Source organism: Pseudophryne corroboree, chromosome 4 (assembly GCF_028390025.1).
Source record: "Pseudophryne corroboree isolate aPseCor3 chromosome 4, aPseCor3.hap2, whole genome shotgun sequence".
NCBI classification, from domain to species: Eukaryota; Metazoa; Chordata; class Amphibia; order Anura; family Myobatrachidae; genus Pseudophryne; species Pseudophryne corroboree.
Window position 1 is genome coordinate 488,894,802 of NC_086447.1, and position 19,361 is coordinate 488,914,162.

Here is a 19,361-nt window from a genome sequence, read left to right on the forward strand (position 1 = left end):
TTCTTTCTATTAAAATTAAAATCAGTAGTATAAAAATAAATAAAAACAAAAATCTGTACCAGCCCTAGGTTTACAAACCCCACACCACCAACTGTTATTGCAGGATGATTCAGGTTTGTTTGACTCCCTTGTGATTCCTCTTTTTGTTTCTGATGCTTCCCTCTGCAGGACCCGTCAGCAGCGTCCTTTGGGAGATAATATAAATAATAGGAATTTAATTACCTACTGGTAAATCCTTTTCTCGTAGTCCATAAGGGAAATTGGGGAGACTTAATACGATGGGTACAGACGGGGTCCAAAGGAGCTGGTGCACTTTAAATTTCTTCACTGGGTGTGCTGGCTCCTCCTCTCTATGCCCCCTCCCACAGGCAGTTATAAGTAAAACAGTACCAAAGGATAAACGACATATATGAATGAAGGAACATAATAACAGGGAGTGGTGAGATTTATACACCAGCACACAACAACCAGTAACGGCTAGTAACAATAACAGCAACAGCTGAACAGGTAACCACAGAAAAGAGAACCTGCAGAAAAGTCAACGCACTGAGGCGGGCACCCAATATCCCTTATGGTCTACGGTAGGTAATTAAAATCCTATTTTCTCTAGCATCCATAAGGGATATTGGGGAGACTTAGTACGATGGGGACGTCCCAAAGCTTCCAGAACAGGCGGGAATGTGCGGAGACTGCTGCAGCACCGCCTGCCCAAACTGGGAATCGTCTTTGGCCAGGGTATCAAACCTGTAGAACTTCATAAAAGTGTTCTTCCCCAACCAGGTAGCAGCTCGGCATAGTTGCAAGGCTGAGACTCCACGGGCAGCCACCCAGGAAGAGCCCACCGATCTTGTAGAGTGGGCCTTCAGAGACTTAGGAACAGGTAAGGCTGCCGACATATATGCCTGTTTGATAGTCAGCCTAAGTCAACGAGCAATGGACTGCTTCGAAGCAGGACAACCCTTTTTTCTGCGAATCATAGAGCACGAACAAGGAATCCGTCTTTCTGATCCAAGCCGTTCGCCTGACATAGATCTTCAAGGCTTGCACCGCATCCAATGTCTCCGAAGGAGCAGAAGTGCCAGAACTTGACGGAACCACAATAGGTTGATTCAAGTGGAACGTAGAGACTACCTACGGCAGGAACTGCTGTCTAGTCCGGAGATCTGCTCTGTCCTCGTAAAAGACCAAGTAGGGACTTTTACTTGATAAGGTCTCCAAATTTGATACATGTCTAGCAGAAGCCAGGGCCAGCAACATCACCGTGTTCCACATGAGGTACTTGTCTCCTACCGTCGTCGGAGGTTGAAACCAGGAGGACTGTAGAAATTCCAACACCACATTCAAATCCTAGGGTGCCATAGGCGGCACAAAAGGAGGTGTATGTGGAGTACCCCTTGCAAGAAGGTCTGAACGTCTGGCAACACTGCCAATTTCTTCTGAAAGAAAATTGAGAGAGCTGAAATCTGGACCTTAATGGAACCCAGACGTAAGCCCTTATCCACACCAGCCAGCTGGAAACTTAAGAAACTTCCAAAGTGGAACTCTGCAGGTGGATACGTGAGTTCCTCGCACCAAGAGACATATCTTCTCCAGATATGATGATAGTGTTTTGATGTCACAGGTTACCTGGCCTGAACCATGGTAGCAATAACCATCTTGGAAAGGCCCTTGTGAGCTAGGATGTTCCGCTCAACCTCCATACCGTCAAACGAAGTCGCCGTAAGTACGGGTAGATGAACAGTTCCTGCTGAAGAAGATCGCTTCTTAGTGGTAGAGGCCAAGGGTCTTCGACGGATATTTCCAGAAGATCCGCATACCACGCCCTACGAGGCAATCAGAATTGCCTGGACGCCTTGATTTCTGTTTCGCTTGAGCACCCTTGGGAGCAACAGAATCGGAGGAAACAGGTAGACCAGCCGGTAAGGCCAAGGCTATGTCCTGCATCCACTGCCCTCGCCTGAGGGTCCCTGGTTCATGAGCAATACCAGTGAAGCTCCTTGTTGAGTTGAGAAGCCATCATGTCTATTTGTGGACAGCCCCACCAGTGGATGATCTGCTGGAACACCTGATGGTGGAGTCCCCACTCCCCCGTGTGGAGATCGTGATGATTCAGGAAGTCCGTTTCCCAGTTGTCCACACCCAGTATGAAGATTGCTCTTGCATTTCTTTCCGCCCAGAGGAGTATCTTTACCACCTCTCGCATGCAGGCTCTGCTTTTTGTCCCTCCTTGCCGATTGATGTACGCCACCGCTGTGGCGTTGTCCGACTGAACTTGGATTGCGTGATCCCTGAGCAATGGAGAGGTCTGAAGCAGAGCATTGTAGATCACCCAAAGTCCTAGAATGTTGATCGGAAGGAGGGCTTCGTGGGCTGACCACCTGCCCTGGAACTGTGCCCCTTGGGTGACAGCTCCCCATCCACGCAGACTCGCATTCATCGTGAGGAGGGTCCAATCCTGAATCCCAAAACTACGTCCATCCACTTGCTCAGGAGATCCAATTGAAATGTTCTGGCATGGAACCTCCCATATTGGATCACCTCGTATGAGGCAACCATCTTTCCCAACAATCTGATGCAAAGATGGATGGACACTCGAGCAGGTCGGAGCACCATGCGGACCATATCCTGAAGTTTTCTCACTTTGTCCTCCGGGAGGAACACCTTCTGGGCCACTGTATCCTGTAACATCCCCAGGAACAGGAGCCGCTGAGTTGGCTCCAGGTGGCACTTCTATAGATTGAGAATCCACCCAAGGCATGACTGAAGTTTGATAGTGTAGTCGATATGGAGCAATAAAAGCTCCCTGGATCTTGCTTTTATCAGAAGATAGTCCAGGTAAGGGACAAAATTGACCCCCCCGGACCCGGAGTTGGAACATCATCTCCACCATCACCTTTGTGAATACCCTTGGAGCCGTGGACAGGCCAAAGGGTAGTGCCTGGAACTGGTAGTGATCGTCCAGTAGGGCAAATCTCAGATAAGCCTGATGAGGTGGCCAAATGGGAATATGAAGATAGGCGTCCTTGATATCCAAGGAAACCAGGAATTCCTGTTCTTCCAGGCCTGCAATCACTGCCCTCAGGGATTCCATTTTGAACTTGAAAACCTTTTGGTAAGGGTTCAAGGACTTTAGATTCAAAATGGGTCTTACCGAGCCGTCCAGCTTCGGTACCACAAACAGGTTGGAGTAATAACCCCTGCCTCATTGTGGTATTGCTACTGGGACAATGACGTGGGACTGGACCAACTTTTGTATGGCCTGTTGCAACGTAACTTGCGGATCCTCCAAAGCTGGCAAGCTTGATTTGAAAAATCGTTGGGAAGGAGCATCGTCGAACTCCAGCTTGTAGCCCTGAGAAATGAGGTCCCTTACTCAGGTATCCTGGCAGGAGTTTTCCCAGATGCGGCTGAAGTGACGAAGTCGAGCTCCCACTTCGAGATGTCCTCTTTGGGCACTGTCGTGCTGAGGACTTAGTGGAAGCAGAACTGGTGCTCTGTTCCTGAGAACCGGTGGTTGCAGGTCTTTTTGACTTACCTCTGGTGCCTCTATTTGCATTGGAGGCACCTCTGGCCCTAGATCGAAATCTGTCGCCCGGGTAGGAACGCCCAGCCGGCGGGGCCCCAGAGGGGAGAAACGTGGATTTCCCAGCAGTGACTTTGGAAATCCACGTATCCAACTGAACCCCAAAGAGCCATTCCCCAGAAAAGGGGAGGGATCCCACACTGCGCTTGGATTCAACGTCTGCTATCCACTGACACAACCACAAAGCCCTGTGTGCCGACACTTCCATGGCAGAAGTCCTAGCATTAATATTGTCCATCTCTTTGAGTGAGTCATACAAGACGCATGCAGTGTCCTGAATGTGCTTCAGGTGAGTCACCATAGTGACCAGAGGCATATCCCCGGAGAGGCCCTCCTGAATCTGAGTAGCTCATGTATGAATAGCATGAGACATCCACCATCCCGCTATGACCGGCCTTTGCGATACACCAGCTGCTGTGTAGATAGACTTTAGTGTAGTCTCTATTTTTCTGTCCCCAGTGTCCTTTATGGTAAAGGAGCACGGGGCATGCAGCACCGCCTTTTTAGACAGTCGGGAGACTGATACTTCAACCCCCGGGGGTTCTTCCCAGAATTTCCTACCTTCAGAAGCAAATGGGAAAGTGTGCAAAAATCTTTTTGACACTTGGGGGTAAATTTACTAAGATGGAAGTTCTATTAAAGATGGGACGTTGCCCATAGAAACCAATCAGATTCTACATTTATCTAGCACCTTCTAGAAGATAATACCTGGAATCTGATTGGTTGCTATGGGCAACATCCCATGTTAAATAGAACTCCCATCTTAGTAAATTTTTTGTCTAGATTTTTCCAGGCTAATTTAAATAGGTCATCTAACTCTGCAGAATCAGGGAAAGTGACATTAGGCTTGTTTTGTGTAAAGAAAAACGGCTGCTGTGACACAGCGTCCTCTAGAGGGAGCCTTAACACATCCCGTATAGCCAGAATGAGGGGTTCAATACCCTGAGCAGCAGTGGAATCCCCACTAACGGGATCCAAGTCATCCCCATCCTCCTGTATTTCCTCATCTGAATTAAAGCGTAGAGCAGGCAAACCACGCTTTTGTTGTCCTGAGCTAGAGAGGGGGGCTGTATAACATCTGCCCTAGCAGCTAAATCTGCAACAGCCTGCTGTAGTAGCTAAGTTTTCTGAACATTAGCAGTGAGTTGCGATCACATATCAGCACTGGTGTTTCTATAATGGGTGCAGTGTGTGCGGTGCACACAGGCCCGTGAGTCCAGAGGGGGCCCCCACCACACACACTGCACCCATTTTTAAAATACTCACCCCTCCGAAGTCCAGCACCGGCATCCGCAGCGCATTTAGAACTCAGTGAAAATGGCTCAGCGGCCATTTTCACAGAGTTCTGCGCATGCGCAGTAGAGAAATCTCAGGGAAAATGTCCGCTGCTCCATTTTCCCGGAGATCTGCGCATGCGCAGTAGAGTCTGAGCCCTCTAGTGCTCAGACTCTACAGCGCTCCGGGCAGAGGGGAGGGGCCCCGAACGGAGGAGGCTGAACACGGGCCTCCTCCTCTCTTAAAACGCCCCTGCATATCAGACATCATAGTCTTAAGAGCCCGTAACCAGGAGGGCTCTGGACCCTCTCCCCCAGCCCCCCTCACTAAGTTGTGAAGATTGGCTGGATTGTTACATGAAACCGAATCAGATGATAAGAGAGAGACTCTGGTGTGGCAGACACTGCATAGCTTGTGTTTACCCATGTTTACAGTAATCACAATTACATACACAGACAGTAATACTGATCAAGCCTGCCCTTACTGTATGTGAGAGGAGACACACACAGAGAGACACCAGCACACCCCTGCTGTACAGCCCCAGTGAGGCTGTCAGATAACTATAACAAAGTGAAACACTAATGATTTCTGTCCTGTGTAGGACATAGATTGTGTACAATAGCGGCTCTCCCCCTTTCCTACACCCTGTACTAGTTTCCCATTGTGTCTTGTGAGTTAGGAAGAGCTGTATGTGCTTGCTGCTGCTCCATTAAGCAGAGGAAGGTGCCAAAATGCCTCTGGTCCCGGTCTGAGGTAGCTCGCCCCCCCACTCCCCACTGGCGCCAGAGCTACAGTGATTTTTATACTGGCAAGGTCTCCTATTCTGCTTAAAAACATCACACAAGCGCTAGTTTAAGCTATTCCAAGCCAGTTTACATGGGGGGCTCTGGCGGGTCCCCCCAGGAGGGTCCTGTATGCCGCACTCGCGTTCAGCCGCACTGTGAATCAGGGGACCCCCCTAGTGGGGCCCCCGGTTTGTACTCACCACAGATGTCACCTTCAGGCATATGTTAGGGGTGTGCGGCATGCTGCGATTGCGACAACTAAGGCGCAGTGCCCCGCTGAACAAACAACCTCTAAGGACGGTGGTCCTGCAGCGGGGAAGCAGCTCTGACACCTCGCAAGGCCAGTGACCATCCCCCCCGCCAAACTCCCACGGTGCAGGTATGCTGTTGTCCAGGTTGAGATCTTAAATCCACCCGATTTCTTCTTACTTCCGTTCCACGCTCTGTACGTAGAGTATAAGATCTTGGTGCTACTTGTGCTTGCACAATACCTTTCTGCACCCAAATACCTTTCTCGTGATCTCTGAGAAAGACTTGGTCACCCGATTTTAGATCAGATAAGCTTTTTGCTCGCCTGTCATGGAACAGTTTCTGTTTCGCCTGTTGATGTTCCTTAGTCAGTCTGACCAATGCTGAGTTATGTGTATTAAGCAGTTCATCATGTATCGGGAGATTTGCTCTAATCCTCCTTCCCATCAGCATTTGTGCAGGAGAAAGTCCATTCTGTAAAGGTGTACTGCGGTAGATTAAAAGACTTTTGTAGAAATCTTCTTTACCTTCCTGAGCTTTTTTCATGAGACTCTTTACAGTTTTTACTGAACTTTCCACCAACCCATTTGAGAGTGGATAGTGGGGACTTGACGTAGTATGGACAAATTCCCACTCATCAGCAAATTGTCTAAATTCAGCACTGGAAAACTGAGGACCATTGTCAGTGAACACTGCCATAGGAACACCATGCCTTGCAAAGATTGACTACATGCAATTGATTACGGCTTTACTAGTAGTTGTATATAGTGTCTTCACCTCAGGATAGTTAGAGTAATAATCAGTCACGACAATGTACATTTTCCCATTACAATCAAACAAATCTGCGCCAACTTTCTGGTACGGTCTCTCTGGCACTGCGTGAGGACTCAGTGGCTCGATTTGTTGTTTTGGTCTATACGTAAGACATAATTCACATGTAGCTGTAGACTGTGCTATGTCTTGGTTCATTCTTGGCCAATACATAACTTCACGCGCTCTCCGCTTACATTTTTCTTCTCCTAAGTGGCCTTCATGTATCTTGCACAGCATAGTTTTTCTTAGTCGTACAGGTATGACAAACCTATTGCCTTTGTAAATAATACCATCGACAACTGTAAGGTCACTGCGGTACATCCAATAATCATGGATAGACAGCGGGCACGCATGTTTTTCTGCTGGACAACCTTTCAGAATGACATCTTTCAACACTTTCATTGTGTCACCTGTCTCAGTTTCTTTCCTAATCTGTTCTTGTCTTGCAAGAGACACTTGTAGAGAAGCTACGATCAAATTAACATAGGCTTCTATCTCTTCATCCATCAGACTTTTGGAACCTTCACTTTTGTCCACAGCACGAGAAAGTGTATCAGCAATGTACATGTATTTGCCGGGCCACAAGTACAGCAAGTGTACATCATATTTCTGTAGTCTGATAAGCATTCGTTGAATTCTCATGGGACAGTCATGTAATGATTTAGTCATGATAGCTACCAATGGCTTGTGGTCAGTTTCCACTGCAAATGTTTGACCATACACAAACTGATGAAATCGCTCACATGCATATGTGATCGCTAGAAGTTATTTTTCTATTTGAGCATACCTTGTTTCAGCACTTGTCAGTGCTCTTGAGGCATAGATTACTGGTTGCCATGTATCCTCATGTTCTTGTAACAGCACTGAGCCTAGGCCAAATTGCGAAGCATCTGCTGAAATTCTTATTCTTTTCGCAGGATCAAAGAATTTTAGCACTGGTTGCCCTGTAATGATCTGTTTCAAGTTTTGTCAACTTTCTTCTTGTTCATGTGACCACATCCACTCGTTATCTTTGTCCAACAACCATCTAAGAGAGGCTGTTCGTTCAGAGAGTTGAGAAATAAACTTTCCGAAGTAAGTAATCATTCCTAGGAATCTTCTGACGTCGTCTTTGTTGTTAGGACGTTCCATGTTCACTATGGCTGATATTTTCCTTGTGTCTGGTTTTACACCTTGATCCGAGACCACGTCGCCCATAAAGGTAAGTGTATTCATGCCAAATTCACATTTCTCTTTGTTTAGCTTTAGATTCACTTTCTTGACAAGTTTCATTACTTGTCTCAATCTAGAATCATGTTCTTCCTTTGTAGATCCCCAGACAATAATCCTTCCGCAGTCAGTTTTCAATGTTATTATAACAAACAAAAAAAAGTGCATATAGTGATGTACCGTAAAAAACATTTAATATACAATCACATAAAACATGACAATGGTTAAAACATAAAGTGCATGGAATCCAAAGTGCAGAGAGTGTCCAAAGTGCGTAATTACCAGCAGCAGGTTAATTCAGGCAGGAGGTTTTTTGTCAAAAAGGCTTTTTTATCCAAAGGAGACCGAGTGTGACAGTCTGCAGGACAGCCAAATGAGGAAGTGACACTTGCAGTTGCCGTGGAACAAAAAACCTCCTGCCTGAATTAACCTGCTGCTGGTAATTACGCACTTTGGACACTCTCTGCACTTTGGATTCCATGCACTTTATGTTTTAACCATTGTCATGTTTTATGTGATTGTATATTAAATGTTTTTTACGGTACATCACTATATGCACTTTTTTTCTTTGTTATAATAACATTGAAAACTGACTGCGGAAGGACTCTGAACCATCATTTAGTCCCTTCTCTGGGCGCTTGTATGTATGATCACATCATTTTGCAGTTCACTTGAGATTATTCTCTGGGTGGAGGTACACATGAGAGTTACCTCTGTGTGATTAATACACTAACTAGCTGCCTTTCTTTAGCGCACTGAGAATTATCTATCCTTTTGTTTCCCCAGACAATAATGTCATCCATCATTGTTTCAACACCTGGAATATGTTCAAAAATCATGTGTATCTTTTTGTGATATACTTCCGGAGCAGACAATATTCCATATGGTAGTCGAAGAAATCTGTATCAACCTTCTGTTGTATTAAATGTACTAAGCTTTGAGCTGGCCTCATCTATCTTCATTTGCCAGAATCCTGAAGATGCGTCCAATTTACTGAACCATTTTGCTCCCGCAAATTGCGACATGATTTCATCTCTGGTTGGTAGTTTGAAATGTTCTCGTTTAATAGCTTTGTTTAAATATCTGGGGTCTAGACATATTAGGAGTTGTCCATTTTTATTTTCAACAATTACTAAGGAGCTTACCCATTCAGTAGGCTCATCAACTTTCTGTATCACACCCAAGGCTTCCATGCAATTTATCTTTTGTTTCAGTTTTTCTCTCAGCGCAAACGGCACTTTTCTACAGGGGTGTATCACTGAAGAAACTTGCGTGTCTATATTTATATTATGCTCTCCAGGCAAACAACCTAGACCTTCAATCAAGTCTCTGTATTCTGTAAACATCGATTTGCAGTCATCTTCTACTTGTGATGTCACCATAAAAACTTTCTTTAGCAAGCTTAGTTTCTCACAGGAACTTAATCCTAGAATCGGTTGCACATTTTTATCCACAATCAGTAGAGATGTTTTAAACTGTTGTCCCTTATATTTCAGTGTCACTAAGCATGTACCTTTCACAGGAATTTCCTCCCCAGTGTACCCTGTAACTTTCACTTTGGCTGGATGAATTTTAGGTTTTACTCTAAAAGTCTTATAGTCTTGAAACAATATTAAATTCACCTGCGCGCCAGTATCAAGCTTAAAGGGAATGACAATCTCGTTCACAGTTAAAGGGACAATCCATTCTTTCTTATCTGCACTGCAAAGTTCAATGCACTCCACAAAGAATTCCTCTGTTTGTTTAACAGCATGCACATTGGTTGTTTCACTTTTCATTTTACAGCATTTGGCAAAGTGATTAAGTCTACCACATTTCATGCAGGTTTTACCATAAGTCGGGCACATTTTAGGATTGTGAGTATTTCCACATCTACTACACATTTCCTTATTAGACTGTGGCTTAGACTGCTTAATTCTTGAGAATGGAAGTTTGCTTGGCTCTGTTTTCTGCACTACATGGACAGCAGCATCAACTTCCTTGTATAACGTTTTGGCTTGGAATCTAGTTATTTCTGCAGATCTACACATAATCACTGCCTTGTCTAGTGTTAGGTCTTGGTCTCTCAGCAGTCTCTCTCTGAGTCCATTATCAGGTATTCCACAGACAATACGATCTCTAATCAGTGAATCCTTTAAATCACCAAACTCACAGGTTTTACTGAGTGATTGCAGCTCTGTAACATACTGATCAAATCCATCTACAGAATTCTGATCACGTGAAAAACTTATATCTTTCATATGTCACATTTTTTCTTGGCACAAAGTAATCTTCAAACTTTTGCATTATAGAAGATAGCACCATATTCTGCCCCCAGCAAACTGAAAACTATTATAAATGTCCAGCACATCCTCTATTATAAATGTCCAGCACATCCTCTCCATGGAGGAAAATGGATGCCTTAGTTTTGTCAGCCTCTGTATCAGCTCCACATGCAGCAAGATATATATTAAACCTTTGCTTAAATCTTTCCCAGTTATCAGACAAGTTACCAGACATCAGCATGCCGGTTGGAGGAGCCAGTTTATCCATGGTTACTCACTGTTTGAAGAGAGGAGCACACGGCAGGCTTTGCAGACACTGAGTATCACAGCCTTACAGACTTCTGCAAGATTCTTTCACACTCTGAGAGCACTAGCAGTCCAAGTTAAACTTCTTACACCATGTTTTGTTCATATGTTTGTAAATCCAGTTATAAGGACACAGAGACATGTGAGTTCACTGCTGTGCTGTTTTATTTCATCATCAACTCCAGGCACACTGCACACTGGACCACCCACTTCCCAGCATCCCCCTGGTCCCAGGGACCATCACTGAAGATTCAGGCTTACACATTAGTAAGGGAGTGTCTATAAATGTTAAGCATTCTAATACACTAACATCACACATGTGTTACTAAATGCTTCTAAATGCCAGGCATCCTCCGTGTCTGGCCTGCTCTAAATGCCAACTACTTTTACCAGTAATGTGAAAATACACTTTCTCTCTGCTCACAGTGGTACATATCACACATCCTAAATAACAGCAAATCACAATTCTCCTTCTTCCCTCTGACAATGAACTTTAGTAAATTTCCCCCAAACTCACTTGTCATACAAGTGACAGCTTCTTGTAGAAGTGTTTCTGGTGATTTATCAACCACTTCCAGGTAAGCAACATTTACTTGAGATGCGTCAGTGAACACTGGCTCCAGAAGTTGCCACTCTTCATTAAATGTGTTTACGAACGCCTTCAGTGGTTCTATTTCGGGTACATCTGGAAATCCCCCCTCAGGAACCTCAGGTAAAGTGATTTCTGGGTACAAATGAAAATCTAACATTGTAATTGTTTGATTACAAGCAATCTGTGCACAAAAGAGAAAAATGCCATAAACCAAATTTAAGACACAGCTTATTTCATATAGTAAGTCACCAGATTTATATATACCATAGGGTAGATTTAGTAACCTGCGGTTGCCACAACTTCCACTGATCCACAGCAATGACCGATGAATTTAGAACAACAACTCTAATAAATGCAAACAAGCATGGTTTAGCATTTAACACAATTGCCAATTTAAATCCATAGGTCAAAGCTGCGGATCATCAAGGGTTTGTAAATCTCCGCCATACATGTGGTAACTTGCAATCATATCACAAAGTAGATGACATCAATTTTCTTTTGAGAGAGCAGAATAGCTACAAAAAGGAATGGTTTCACTGTGCTGTGTGAATGTTTCCTACATTATTATAAATTGGGGAAGCAAGGTACTGCCCTTTTAAAATGATGCTTATTATTTAGTTATATTTCTTTTGTTTTTATTGGGAAAGAGATCATGCAATACAAACAGAGATATAGTAGAATGAAGCAATGCAGGGCCGTAACTAGGTGGGTGCCGATGGTGCATTGCCCACAGCGCAACTGCAGTGGAGGCGCACCATCTGGCAGCACACCCCCACGTACGGCTGTTATATTTCGTAGTAGTGGAAGTTCCACTTTCCGCAGGTGCCTGTGTCCCGCCGCCGCCTCTGTAAGGTCCGGGGACACAGCCTTATGCGGTAATGCCGCCTGTGAGAGCTGCCGACGCCGCCTCTGTGATGAAGAGGCAGTGTGAGCGCTACAGCAGGCGTCAGCTCCTAGATGTGAGCCGCTGCTGCCTCTAATTCCGCCCGTGCACACATGCAATGGAGAGGGAGCGGTACAGGTCCCATAAGTGAGCCAGCGCTGTCAGTGGTCATGACGCCTGTGAGAGCCACTGCAGCTGGATGGCAGAGCATCTGTACAGGTGATAAAACACACGAACAAAAACACACACACACACACCCCACCCCCCTCTCTCCCTGACTCTGCTACCTAATGTCTCAAAAAGGGGGGACTCTGCCTGCTCTGCCATACTGTGTAAAAGGGGAATTCTACGTGCCATACTGTGTACAAGGGGGACTCTACCTGCCTAATGTGTAATAATGGACTCTACCTGCCATATTGTGTAAAAGGGAACTCTGCCTGCCATACTGTGTAAAAGGGAGCTCTGACTGCCATACTGTGTAAAAGGGAGCTATGTGGCCACACCCTTTCCCCATGAAGCCAAGCCCCTATATTTTTGTTGCATGCCCACTGCGCGCATTGGCCCTGTTTTATATTTGGTGGTGGTAATGAAGGGGGAAGCGCCGATCCTCTTTCTTGCACACAGCACTAAAATGTCTAGTTATGGCACTGAAGCAATGTATCAAATAAGGTTATGGAACAATGAATGGTTAATACCATGCTAACATACCAGGTGGGGCACAGTAAATTTGATTAAATGAGAATTTTGACACTACGAGTGCCACGGCTCTGAGCCATTACAACATAACAGTGGAGGAAAACACAAAGGTAATAACACAGCCAAACATTGAGAAAAAAAGGGGAAGCTGTCTGGTTCGTGGAACTCAGGAACCCTCAAGTTGGTCTTCAGAAATAGCCGAAGTGGGTCAGTAAGGTGAGGTAAAAGATGCAGCATTAGAAGAGGCAAACACAGTTAACAGTTAACAATATGTTTAACCTCAGAGGAAGGGGTATGGGTTGTTGGGTCGGCTCAACTTAGGTCGACCACTGAAGGTCGACATGCATTAGGTCGACAGGGGCAATAGGTCGACATTGTCATTATGTCGACATGTACTAGGTCAACAGGTCAAAAGGTCGACATAGGTTTTTGGACTTTTTTTGGTGTCGGTTTCTTCGTAAAAAGTGACGGGGAACCCCAATTAGTGCACCGTGTCCCCTCGCATGGCACACTTTGCTCGCCATGCTTCGGGCAAGGTGCCTCGCTCCGCTACTGCTGCGCTCGGCACAGGTTACCATTCCCAATTGTAGTCCACGTGGATCGTAAAGTATGAAAAAGTCCAAAAACTGAAAAAGAATGTGAAAAACTCATATCAACCTTTTGACCTGTCGACCTAGTAAATGTCGACCTAATGACCATGCCGACCTATTGACCATGTCGACCTAATGCATGTCGACCTTCAGTGGTTGACCTAATGACTGTCGACCTAAGTTGTGTCGACCTAACGACTGTATCCCAGAAGAAGGGGGGGGGGCGCTTTGAAAAACATCTCAAAATTGTACCAGGAGGTTAGGCAAACAGCTCTTATAGTGAATTTTATTGGCCTGAGGTCATAAGTTTAGGGCAAGGTCTAATTATTAAAACAAAAAAAATTGACCCAGTAGTTCTAATGGTAACCATGGGGAACTCGTTTAGAACCCCTGAATGGCTGATAAAACCTTTGCATGTAGGGTTCTGTTACTAGAAATTGTCAAAGTGATCTTATTTAGCATTCTAGCTTTTATTTTATTTTTATTTCTGAACTGCAACCATATCTCAAAACATAATTCATTATCTATTCAATATTATATGGACAGATATTTACAAAAAGTATAGTATATGAGTAGTAAAATTATTAATATAAGGAAACAATAGTTTCAAATATGGGATATCTCACTGAGAAAAAAATAATTAGCCAACCTGGTTCTGAATCCAATGGCAGGTCCAGATCTGTTTGTGGGTCTGTCTCCACAACACTGGTCTTTGATGTCTCTTTTACAGAAATGGTTTCTTGGGAATCAACTTGATCCGTTGGAATTTGGTCACCAGTATCTGCCAAAAAAAAAAAAAAAAATGTTACATTGACTCTGTCACCATATAAAGTTATGCTGGTGTCCTTGATACACGTAAATTTTGTACAAGTTTTTAATTCCTACCCAAAACAAAATAAAAATGGCAATCTTTAATTTCAGTCTACTAGAATGTCTGCCTACCCTTTATTTGTGTATAATGTAAGATGCAAAATAAATGGTAAGGTAAATAAGATCATAACTGAATAAAAGCAGGATATGAACAAAGCGACACATTGACAAATGTAATAAAACATGACACCTATGGATTTTACTGGGCTATAAATATTAACTGCTCTGATGTACACAATGACTGTGTTGAAATGAGTAAGCTTTTATATATATTGTAACAGACCAGACCAAGCATTAGAGAACAGTAGACAATTTGAACAACTGGAAATCTAATTTTGGGTAATATTATCACAACTCATCTATGCTTGTTTATTATGTCATATACCTACTTTTGAGCATGTGTAAGCACATGGATGTGCGGACCAAGATGGTGACATGAGCAGGAAAAAAGTTTGCATCATATATAAGGAGGAGTTAAGCAGATTGGAGAATTTCTAGGTTTACAGTATATAAATAAGGTTACATTTTCCAGGACTGGATTCTATAAACAAACTGATGGAGGCTAGGAAGTGTTTTTCATTTTATGTGGGCACACAGCCTTGCTGGTGAATGTGGTGGGTAACGATATATTGCGCTGCTGTATCGGTCCTCGGGTCGGCTGGGATACACATTGTCCTAATGTGTTACCCAGCCATAGGCTCTTTAGCAGTAATACAATTACAGTTCTGGTGAGCATACGTATGTTTGGAAATAAACCTTATGAACTTGAAAAATGACAAAATGTCCATTATCAGTCTATTTTTCACACTAAATAAGCTGAACCTTGACAGACTCTCCTCCCAGGTTACACCATTAATTAGCCATATTAATGTATTTGCAACATTTCCTTATTCTGTGGCAAATCTCATATCATGTATCTAATGGGCCCTATACACTGGGTGAGAACACTGAAAGATATGAACGATCTTGTTCATTAATGAACGAGATAACGTTCATATCTTTCAGTATAGAGGCACCAGCGATGAACGATGTGCGGCCCTGCGCTCGTTCATCGCTGGTGCCCTGTCGCTTGTGCATGCAGGCCAATATGGACGATCTCGTCCATATTTGCCTGCACTGCTATGGAGTCGGGTGACGGGGGCAGCTCAGCGGCAGATCGACAAATGTGTAGGGCCCATTATTCTCAATGTTGAATGGATTGGAAGAAAAGATTGTATATTTAGATTATGGAGTGCTTTTTATATTAATTTAAACTGTATGATATACCTTACATTTAATTTCATATTTACTGTATCATTGGGGTGAAGCTAGTCACCATCAGACTACACAAAATGTAAATTCTGTATAAATAGCATTACTATTAATTCAGCAGCATTATGCTGGGGAATGTAATCATTGAACTAACCTTCTGTCTTGTCTTCTCTGTGTTGTGACTCTTCTAGCCTTTCCTTTTGTTTGTCTTGAAATTTCATTATTTCTTGCTGTTCTTTTCTAAAAATATATGATACAGTTTGCTATTTTAGCTGTTTTGCACATTTAATAATAATAAATGGAACATGCTAGAAAAAATGTTATAACAAAGTTCTGATATGTTGATAAGTGGTGAAACAATTATTTATCCATTACCCAGAGATTATTAAGACCTCATGGCAGATACTGAGATCATGGACCAGTTCCCTCACATACCGACAGGGATAAAAAGCATGCTCCAGCTGCGGCACTCACAGGCTAATAACAAGCATCACAATGCACTGTTTACTTAGCCAACGTTTCAATGATATTTTATTTTCGTCAGTGCTAACCCTGGAGTATGCCATATATTGTATAGAAATGTAGGCATCTTGAGGGTCATTCCAATGTGGTTGGAGTTGCTATGTCCGTAGCAAAGTACCAATTTTTTTTACTGAATTGCCAGTACTTTGCGCATGTGTAGGACCCGTTCTGTGCGTGCACGGATGGGTCCTGTGAAGATGGACGCATAGTGACATCAGACTATTAGTGACTGACAGTTTGATGTCATTTAAGGGCGGGGATGGGGCAGCGATGGCCCCCTTTTATCCAAACTCAGGCATGTCCCTGCTGTTGCTAGGGATGGAAGAGGCCAGGATCTCCGTCAGAGGATGGAGATTTCCTGGCCTCTATGTAGCAGCTGTGCTGGCCTGCTTGTGTGACCCCACAGGTCAGGCAGCCAGCTGGTAGTGTTAAGAGATAATCTGATTCTACATCCTAGGATGCAGCTCGGGTCAGTAATGCATGCAGCAGTCGTGACGTCTCCTGCTGCGTTACCATAATAGTGCTATCACTGCTTCTTCTATGTAAGCAGCAGCAACTCCAACCGCAACTGAATGACCCCCATTATATGCCAATTTTGTCCAATAAAGGAGTACAAGACTTACAACACTATAGTAGGCGCCACCTTAGTGTTGTATTGTTTGTTATATGGGGTGCGATACGGGATGTCGGCGGTCAAATGACCGACACCGGCATCCCGAATATGAAAATGCAGACAGGGGACAGGGTAATTATTTTACTCCTCCCCTACTCAAACGCACGTGTGGTGGGGGCTAGGGCTAAGACTCAGGGGGTGGGGGGGGGGGGGGGTTAATGGCTAGGGCTAACCCGTCCCTCTAGTGCAGGCTTTTTCAACCAGTGTGCCGTGGCACACTACTGTGCCGCGAGCAGTTGCAAGGTGTGCCGCGGAGACAGAGCAGCTTCCTGCACCTTCAGAGTGAACTGTTGGCCCGGGCTCTTCTTAGAGGATTAGTAGTGCTGATATCATAGGTCACGTCCGCCACGTCTCACCACCCAGCCAGCCCACTCGCCTGCATACACATCTTCCAGGTCCTGCCTGCATACACAGCTTTCCTTGCCCACCCACACACACCTGCCTGACCGCCCGCTGCTCAGTATTCGCAGCACTCCACTATGAACAACCCCCGCCACTGAGGAACAGGAAGGAGGACAGTTGACCAGTAGGGGCTAATATTTATTTTATTTCTCCTGTGGGGAACAATAGGATTTATGTGGGGAGAATAAGGATTTATGGGGGGAGAAATGTGATTGATTTACGTGTGAGCAACATGATTTTTGTGGGGAGCAATGGGATTTATGTGGGGAGCAATAGGATTTATGTATTGAGCAACATGATTTATGTGGGGAACAATGCGATTGTTTTCTCTGTGTAGGCCAATGTATGTGTGGATTCTTTTTACTGTGAGGGCCAATGTGTGTGGTTTTTTTTTCTGTGGGGAACTCATGGTGTGCCTTGGCAATTTTAAAATATTGTTTGCTGTGCCACGAGTAAAAAAAGGTTGAAAATCACTGCTCTAGTGCCTAAAATCATCTACTTGAGTGGTGCAGTTATTGGACAGATGACTAGGTCAATACAGGTTATAAGCAGTGAGTGGGGTATTCAGAATGCAGAGGATTCCAGCCAGGCAATCTATGATATGTGAGTTGTTGTTAATTCAAAGTACGTTAATTTCTGTTATTCATTAAATTTAATGCAATCGTGCTTCTCTACTCTGCATCCCCTTTTTATAGAAAGATTATTCTACTAATGGGTGTGGATCATAGGGTTGACAGTAGCTAGGTCGACAGTCATTAGGTCGACCACTAATGGTCGACAGTAACTAGGACGACACCAGAAATAGGTCGACACGGTCATTAGTAGACATGAACAAGATCGACATGGAAAACTGTTGACATGAGTTCTTTACATTTTTTTTGGGTGTTGTTTTCTTTGTAAAGTGATCGGGAACCCCGATTAGTGCACCATGTCCCCTTTGGGCAAGGTTACTATTTCCAATCGTAGTCCACTTGGATCGGAAAGTATTAAAAAGTTTAAAAAATGAAAAAATTGTGAAAAACTCATGTCGACCTTTTTCCATGTCGACCTATAGACCATGTCCACCTAATGCATGTTAACCAATAGTGGTCAACCTAATGAGTGTCGACCTTAGTGCAGTCGACCTAAAGACCGCATCCCCTACTAACATGCATATTGGATTACCTTTGCACATGGTAATATAACATAATATAATTTCTGTGCTAACATATAATATGCGGAACATACACACATATATATGTATGTGTATTTATACACATATATATATATATATATATATATATACCATATAATGTTATAATGTTGGCAACTGTCACAACAGAGGCCACAGAGACAGCCAATGAAAGTTGAAATCACTGGGTCAGCAGCAGAACTGTGCAGATTTCAGTAGATGCCCCAAATCACCCCGTTCTTGGTGTAATGACTCCTCAGCACTAACATGTAATTTCCCACTGATCTCCCACTAATTTCCTACAAGTACATGTATCACTGTGTAATATTAGTGGAAAGATTATGCTGGTGTAAAGCACGGCCATCAGCAACTGCCATCACCAACTGCTGCCCACATGCCACATTTGAATTCTCCATGGCATAAAACCCCGGCACACAGCAAGATCACTGATATTTGTTGAGTTGAAGTTGTTACTGACGAATGACAAAGAGCCTCAAAGAGAAATCACGTCTGCTCATTAGCATTTGCTGCCAGTGACCGAATCTCAGCGCACAATCACATCTGTGCTTTTTCTTACGCTCTTTTTTTTTTTTTACAGTACTATCACCAGCTACAACAGAGACGAAGGGAGTTAGCCCAGCTGCTTGGAAATGGAGGAACAAACCATAATATCAGTGAGACATAGCTGAGTTCAAGATGCCGCAGACCATCCAATGGTGGACCATCATCAGGAAGAACGACACCATCATCGGGAATAGAAAGTGCTGGACCATCATTGAGAAGAAAAAGAGCTGGACCATCATCAGAAAGAGAAAGAAATGAGCCCAGTGCCAGTGAAAATCGTGCAGCTCATGGAGGACAGCACTCCTGAGGCTGGAGGACATCCTGAGGCCCATTCTCTCCAGTATTCCCACCTATGCCAGACGCACTGTTGCAGAAGAAGAGGATGTAGTACTGTACCATCAGCATGTCTAACATTGAATTTGGAATGGAAATGGCTGCATCATCCTGCCACCATACCATTCATGTCCCTTGTCTGACACAATGGCTACAGATGAACAGCGTTTGTCCTGTGCTACGACCTAGACATTTTTCCCCAGCTTACCTGAGGGACATCAAACAGAAGCAGAAGCAGAGGACCCAATCTAAACATCAAATGTATATAGCGGTGAGCTTGTTCCTTTTTTACTTTGTTGTAAGATCAATACATTTGTTTTAAATAGTATA

General features: G+C 44.0%; 1 protein-coding gene across 5 annotated transcripts in view; it reads right to left on the bottom strand.

The window, feature by feature from the left end:
* Positions 1–19,361, bottom strand: part of AK9 (adenylate kinase 9) — a 406,441-nt gene that overhangs the window by 148,536 nt on the left and 238,544 nt on the right. For all 5 annotated transcript variants that reach the window (XM_063917113.1, XM_063917112.1, XM_063917116.1 and 2 more), the window contains exons 20-22: positions 15,521–15,606; positions 13,895–14,026; positions 11,002–11,208 (exon numbers count right to left, since the gene is read on the bottom strand). In XM_063917113.1, the coding sequence (XP_063773183.1) occupies positions 11,002–11,208; positions 13,895–14,026; positions 15,521–15,606 (425 nt within the window). The remainder of the gene's footprint in view (positions 1–11,001; positions 11,209–13,894; positions 14,027–15,520; positions 15,607–19,361) is intronic.